The 7862-nt window shown below is 37.0% G+C and overlaps 1 protein-coding gene across 1 annotated transcript in view; it reads right to left on the bottom strand.

The window, feature by feature from the left end:
• FBN2 (fibrillin 2) overlaps positions 1–7862 on the bottom strand; it is a 248313-nt gene that overhangs the window by 125943 nt on the left and 114508 nt on the right. The window contains exon 8 of the mRNA XM_006764368.2: positions 2126–2251. Coding sequence (XP_006764431.1) covers positions 2126–2251 — 126 coding nt within the window. The remainder of the gene's footprint in view (positions 1–2125; positions 2252–7862) is intronic.

Genomic DNA, 7862 nt, shown 5'->3' with positions numbered 1-7862 from the left:
CCCAGAAATGAAAGAAATTAAAAATAATATGGTAGGGGCTGATGAATTTTGTCCAAGAGAATGTGGATTAGGTAGCAATGGCGATAAAGAAATTGTGGTATCTGATTGGGTACTTGAAGGATCAGTTGAATTTTTGTTGGTTTTTTTTTTAGAATTTAAAAGAAAATGTTAAAAAGCACTTTTATAAATCATTAATAAAATGTGAGGATTTTCACATTTTCATAAACTAGGTAGGTCAGGCATCCGATTTGTTGAAGGGCCAGAATTTCAGTTAGTTTTAATGAGCACAGAGGGGGACATCAAGATGCTTCAGATAGAGGGGATATTGTGGGCAAGGACCTGGATTGTGCTCATGTGCACAATGAGAGAAATGTGTTGGGTGAAAGATGAGTCCTGAATACAGTCTGGGTCATGTTCTAAAGGGCTTTGAATGCCCAAGAAAAGGCTTAGGACTTTTATATAGCTAGGCAGGAGATAAAGAGAGTTTATCATGATTTAGTAGTAAACCAAATATCTGACATTAAAGAAAAACAACCTCAGTAAATCATTAGAAATCTTGATTTTGACTATCTGAATATCATGAAGAATATGCCTCCTTTTCAATGCAAACAACAACAAAAAAGAACAAGTGTCATCTGACTAAAGAAGGATTTAGCAATTTAAGAAATCAAGGATAAAGAAATAATTTAGAAATATGATATAAAACAGTAATATTTATTATGGCAAGTTCTGCCTTCTAACTAGTTTGTCTTTCTTCTTACCCCTCCCCAACTCCATTCCAATTCATTCTCCAAGGACTTCCCCACTTGCCTACCAAGTAAAATGTTACATATACCTTATTTGATATTTCCAGAAATTCACAGTAAAATCCTCATTTATTTCTCCAGCCACATTTCTTCTAGCCATATTCTAGAACAACTTTCCTGAAGCCAAAATCAATGACATACAGCCATTGATGTTCAGTAATGACTCCCAAGTTGACATTTTTCCCGCAGAGTTGAGTCCATTAACTGTTTCAAGCAGATGATTGTGTGTGTGTGCATTATTTTCCTATATAGTTTAGGAAAATTAAGCCAATTTTGGTTGTTCTACTAATTTTCAATTCTCATAGCTGTTAAATTATGTTAAATGAGCCCTGGCTTATGTGGTTCAGTTGGTTGGAGCTTTGTCCCATACACTGAAAAGATTACCGATTCAATTCCCAGTCAGGGCACATACTTAGGTTGTGGATTCGATCCCTATCTAAAACAGGATCTATATCTCTCATATTTATTGTTGGATGGGAAGAACTAGCATAATGTCTGGCATATCAGTACATTTTAGTAAATGGATTCAGGCCTCAGCCCTTTTGTTGGGGCTGACTCTGTATTTCCATTTCAGCCACCCAGTTCACTTGGGCACCATCATCAGGATCTACAGAGGCCTGGCAGTCAGTTGCTGACATATCCTCCTGGTGGGGATAGGAGACTGGCTCTATCCCGATGACCATCCTCTAGTAAACCAAGATACTCCATTTTTGGGTGCTGGTTTAATTTTCCTAATTCCTGTATCTCATAATGCCCTAAAAGTCTAAGACTTGCTCAATAATGGCTGACCTACACATGATCAAGAAGAACTGTTCCGTTTCTCTAAACAAAGAAGAACATAAAATATATTTAGCTTTAATTTGAATGTGTTTAAAGAACAAAATTAAAGGTGTCCATTACTTTTCCATCATAAATATTTTCACTAGAATAAGCAAGGCCTAAGTAAATAAGATACTGACTATATTCATGATTCAAAAGAACATTTAATTACTACATTCTTCTCCAAAGCAGAATTTTTAAAATCTTTCTCCTGCCTTTGTGTCGCTAATGCTGGGCAAAAGCAATGTCTTGAGGAAGTTTTTCTTCATTTCAAAAATGACTCTGACAACATAAAACAAACCCAGATGGCTTCTGAAACTGAAGTCTTTGCAAAGAGCATCTGGTCTATCAATCTCTCAATAGTGGTACCGTTTATTTTAAACAACTCTTTCAGCCATTTTCCCAATGGTTTTATAATCGTTGCCATCTTCATACCTGTTTGGGCTGTTCTGTCCATATAAAGAAGCAGTGTATTGTGCTTTCAAAAACACAAGGCTTACCAATGCACCGAGAGCCATCAGTTGAGGTTACGTATCCACGTGGACAAATGCAAAAATAGCTTCCCACGGTGTTGGAGCATTCGCCAGTTTCACATATCCCAGGAATGACGCTGCACTCATCGATGTCTAATCAAGGGAAGAAGGAGAAGACGGTGAGAAAGGCCTTCATTAAATAGCTTTTAGAAGGGATTTTAAAAAAAAGAGTATGAGTGCAATCATGGTTGATTAGGTCAGATCATATAACCCTGAAGATACTCTTGTTTCAGGCCCTAAAGAATTTCTCACACATATCTATGGGAACTGAGATGAAAGTAAACTCCCATGGCAGTAAAACAAGGCCAACTAAAGCAAAACTCTATATCCTTCCCCCCGCCCCCCCAAATGCAATTTAAATTGGAAATAAGTGAAAATGTCAACGTTTTAGTTTCCATTCTACATCAGTTAGGAATTATCCTACTACAGCCTTTATAAAAACACATACAGGGATTATATTTTAAAATATGGAGTAGCTACATTTTAAATTTTTACAGCTAATTTTCACACTAATCTTTTGAACCAATGGAAGGTGGCAAATGCTTTTCTTTTTCTTTTTCTTTTTGTCTATTTGACTTCAGGAAATGTTTTTGTACTTACATCTGAATATGGGTATATTTGACATTCTGGGAATTAACTCCAAATCTAAAATAATATAGAAACACCACAAAGGGCAAACTTGAGAGGTGTCCAGTTTTCCTATTGTACCTCCCTTCTAATTCATTCAGTTTACTCAATGCTGGGACTAGTCTATTCCCTTTCACATTAATGAATGGTCTGCTTTCTTTTAAACTTTCACTAAAGCAGGGAACCTGGCCATTTATATAAGCTTTAATGTACTTTTCTTCTAGTTCAATAAGCATCGAGAGGTGGAAAGTCAAAGCTACAATTTGGTACACTGGGCACTAATTGTTAATACACTGAAAAGGAAATGAGCCATTGTGAGGAAAATCCAGCTATGCCTGCTGGGAGCTGACTGTCCTTTCTAAGGAACAGAGCTAGTAAAGACCAGTGAATACAGAGACCAATACTAAAAGACACAAACAGATAATTACTGAAATATGAACTTGAGCATTTAGTTTTTTTAGTTACATTTATTTTTTTAAGAAATGTATTAATAAAAACAAAGGAAAATGTTATTGTAAATACAAGAAAAAATGATTATAAAAATAGTTGGCAATGCCTTTCTTTTTTACAATATATTTTTATTGATTTCAGAGAGGAAGGGAGAGGAAGAGAGGGATAGGAAAATCAATGATGAGAAGGAATCACTGATTGGCTGCCTCCTACATGCCGCCTACTGGGGATCCAGCCTGCAACCCGGGCATGCGCCCTGACTGGGAACTGAACTGTGACCTGCTGGTTCATAGATCGATGCTCAACCACTGAGCCACACCAGTCAGGTCAGCAATGCCTTTCTTAAATTCCTCTGTAAGTCTATTCATTTATCCTTTCCTTTCCCATTTATTCTATCACGCTTGCTTACAAGCTGCATCATGAAATAACTATATGCTCATGCGTCTTCTTGGAATATGCATATAAAAAAATTACCAGATTCAGACATTCTCTAAAATAATATCTTTATTTGAGGCTTAATAGTCAACCACTGAAGGCACAATTGTACAAATCAAAATCTACCAACTCCCCAGGAGAGATCAGAATTCTAACAGGAACTGACTACAGGAGGGGCATCTATGTAATTTGGTGAGTTACCATCAGACTTAATCCAACAAAATGAAACCATGTGTACAAAATTAAGACCCCTTGCATCTTGTGTTTTCTGTCTTAGCTCAGTACATCCTAAAAAAACTGAACTGGATTCAGAAGAGAAAGAACACTAGAATAGTTATACTTGGTTAACCAAATAAATTAATCAATCACTTCTGGACAAGAAAGACAAAAAAAAAAAAAAAAAGATAAGAGCCCAAAGTACAGCAGCAAGAAGTGCAAAGGTGAAGAGCCAGAAAACTTGCCTCTGATCCTCTTACATCTAAAGTTATACCAACAGTCAAGGCACTTATGGGGCTCAGGATTAATCCAAATTCTTAAAAATTAAGAACTTAAGTCTTTCATTTAACCATTAACTCTCATTTCTTGGCATTTCCTTTCATAATAAAGAACTTCTTTGTTCTCTACTTCCAAATATCCTTCCTGACAACAAAAAGAGTAAACAACTAAAAGATGTTTAACATTTTCTTTTTGAAGGAGAAAAATATTTGGAACACAGAAGATCACATGGAATGATATTAAATTTGTGGGTTTTGTGTTAAATATTTTATTGTTCAAAAACTCCATGTTTCACAATTCTCCTTAGAATTGAGTAGGAATTTTAAAAGGTTACAGTCAAAATAATTACATGTAAAAGGCTCTCGGCAAAGTATTTAAGAATTCTATATGAAAAATAAGAATGTTTTTCATTTATTTTTGAGCTAGACTCCCTCCAAAAATTTTTAAATTAAAACATTTGGTATTTTTTTTCTTTCTTTTTTTACTGCATTTCAATGCAGCCATGCCCAATATTTATTCATCCATTTAAACTTAAATTTAGCATTAATATTTATGTTAAGAAGGATGAATGCATTTAACTCTTTTGTAGTATCATTTCTTCAAGAGCATCCTATATAATAAGAGAGGAATATGCTAATTAGCCATTACACCCTGAGGTATAATGACCAAACACTTCAGGACCAGATCACAGATCAGCAGGAGGGTGGGCCAGTGAGGTACAAGCTAGCTGCTGAGAGCTACAGGAGTGGGCAGGGCAGCAAGCTATGGGTGCAGGGGGAGAGGGGAGAGGGGCAGAGGGAGCCACTGGAGGATGGGGCAGCCGGTGGACAGCTACAGGAGGGTGGCAGTGACCTACTGGCTACAAGCAGGTGGCAGAGAGCTACAGGATGGGGCAGGGCAGGCAAGCAAGCAAGCAGGAGGTGGAGAGCTACAGGAGAGGGCAGGGCAACAAGCTATGAGGGGTGGCGGGGGGAGCTACAGGTCAGAAGCTGGCGGAGAGCTATAGGAGGGCAGCAGCGACCTACTGGCACACGGATTCATGCGCAGAGCTACTAGAATGTCATAATCGGGTTTGGAAGTATTATCTTCTCAAATATAAAGTGTATATTGCCTAGATATATACAAATGTGCCTATATCTATTCATGGGGAAGCCATTTGTTAATGGGAATTATTTCGATTCATGCTCTGCATACTTAATGTGCCTCCACCTACCTTCCATTAACTTTTTTAAAAAGTTTATCAGTTTGGAGGCTTTGGTCTGCAAATAGTAGAAAATCTGATCCAAACTGACATAAACCAGAAATTTAATAGCTTGCATATCTGAAAGTTCAGAAGGGGTATGGACTTCAGGACTGGTTTCTGTGAGATACACTCAGCCATGCCCTCCTCTGTGCTTCGACATTATCCTGAGGGTGCCTTCCTTGATAGAAGCAACATGGCCATAGCAGTTGTAGGCTAAACCTTCGACTGGGACATCAAGCAGAAGAGAGGGTGTCTCTTCTTGTGATTCTCTCCTAAGAGCAAGAAAACTTTTCCCAAAGAAAACCAAGCAAAGCTTCCCTTTTGTTTTAATGTCCTCAATGAGTCACATGCTTATTTTTGAAAACTCCTCTAGTCAGGAGAATGTGCTGATTGGAATAGAGTCCTGAACCAATGACAGTGGCAAGTGGGAATGCAATTAGCTTTAGACTAATAATAGAGAATGTGACACAGAGGGAAGAACATATTTTGAGATTAAGTTGAGTTTGGGACATTTTGAACTTGAGATGTTTGAGAGAAACAGGCAGAAATTCCAATTGCCCCACTAAAAATTTAAAACTCAGAAAAGATGTAAGGCATAAATATGTACATTTGTGATTTATCACCAACTCCATGAATTGCATTTTGAAGTTGTAACAATAGATTGGATCTCAAAGACAACACATAAATGAAGAGAGCTGAACTTAAGGAGGGAACACTGAGAACCACCACCATCTAAGTGAAAGTCAAAGGAAGAAAGGCCAGTATAGGAGGCTGGGAAGGAAAGGTTAAGGGAGTAATAGGAAGAGTATGATGAATGGAGGCTAAGAAAGAACACTGTCAAAAAGGAGGCGGGCCCTGACCCATTTGGCTCAGTGGATAGAGTGTCGGCCTGCGGACTGAAGGGTCCCGGGTTCGATTCTGGTCAAGGGCATGTACCTTGGTTGCGGGCATATCTCCAGTCGGGGGTGTGCAGGAGGCAGCTGATCGATGTTTCTCTCTCATCGATGTTTCTAACTCTATCCCTCTCCCTTCCTCTCTGTAAAAAATCAAAATATATTAAAAAAAGAAAAAAGGAGGTGGTTTTTAAGTGTGCCATGGAAAGGTAAAGAGAGAGAAGGAGTGGAAAGTGTTTGATAATTTGAAGAGGCTGAACACGGTTTTTTTTTGTGTGTGTTTTTTTTAAGAAAACTAAATCTAAGCAAAACCATCTGACAGGTTACTGACTGCCAAACCACATAACCTTATATTTGTCAACCAACATTTACAACATTTACTGTAAATCTTACTCAAAGCAGAATATAATGAATAATTTGGTAAGTAGTGCTAAGTGTGATCTCAGATATCACTGAATTCTAAGAACAGTGCCCTAGAGATTGTCAGTTCCAATATTTACATGTCATACATAAAAGCAATCCATGGAACAATTGTGTTACAGAGAATTAGAACATCAACAAATTTTGGGTTTTTTTTAATGTGTTCTTAGAATATTTTATTTCCATGTATGCCAAGGAACTTTATGTATTTGGCCATTCAGTATAATTTTTTTTTTGTATAAAGAGTATATTCTGTTTGATATTCAACTTCTATTAATTCATATACTGTTTAAAATTAGGAATATTCATGACCAAAGTTTAAACACAATAAATTGCTAACTATTCCAAGCTTTTTAAAGGACATAGCATTATTGAAATAAAATAAGTTGTAATGGAAAATTAATGTTTGTTTCCCCTTTTCAGATTTTGAAAGCAAGGTATACACAGAATTTCACTGTATATTTATAAACAGCCTTATTTAAATACAATAATTGTGTGGTAATATAATTCACTTTTATTTAAAGTATAAAATTCAATTGTTTTTAATATATTCATAGGATTGCAACCATCATTACAACTTAATTTGAGACCATTTTCATTCTCCCAAAAGTAGTTCCATCTCATTAGTAGTCACTCTCTCTGTCTTCTTCCAAGTGCTAGGCAATAACTAATCTATAACTAATGGATCTATAAGTAATACTAACTAATCTGTCTTTATAGATTTACCTGTTCTAAACATTTCATATAAATGGATTCATACAATATCTGATCTTTCATGACTGGTTTCTTTCACTGAGCATAATGTTTTCAAGGTTAATCCATGTTGTGGCATATACCAGTACTTCATACCTTCAGATTGTTGAATAATATTCCACTGTATGGACATACCACATTTTATTTATCCATTCATCACTTGATGGTATTTGAGTTGTTTCCATTTTGGGGCTATTATAAATAAAGCTGTTATGCACATTTGAATACTAGTTATATTAAGACTAGAGGCCCAGTGCACAAAAATTTGTGCACTCGGGGGGAGGGGGTTCCTCAGCCCGGCCTGTGCCCTCTCGCAGTCTGGGACCCCTTGGGAGATAACGACCTGCTGGCTTAGGCCTGCTCCCAGGTGGCAGAGGGCAGACCCACT

The sequence above is a fragment of the Myotis davidii genome, unplaced genomic scaffold (assembly GCF_000327345.1).
Source record: "Myotis davidii unplaced genomic scaffold, ASM32734v1 scaffold159, whole genome shotgun sequence".
NCBI lineage: Eukaryota > Metazoa > Chordata > Mammalia > Chiroptera > Vespertilionidae > Myotis > Myotis davidii.
Note: the sequence above shows the minus strand (reverse complement) of the source record. Positions and strands in the feature narration are given on the sequence as shown.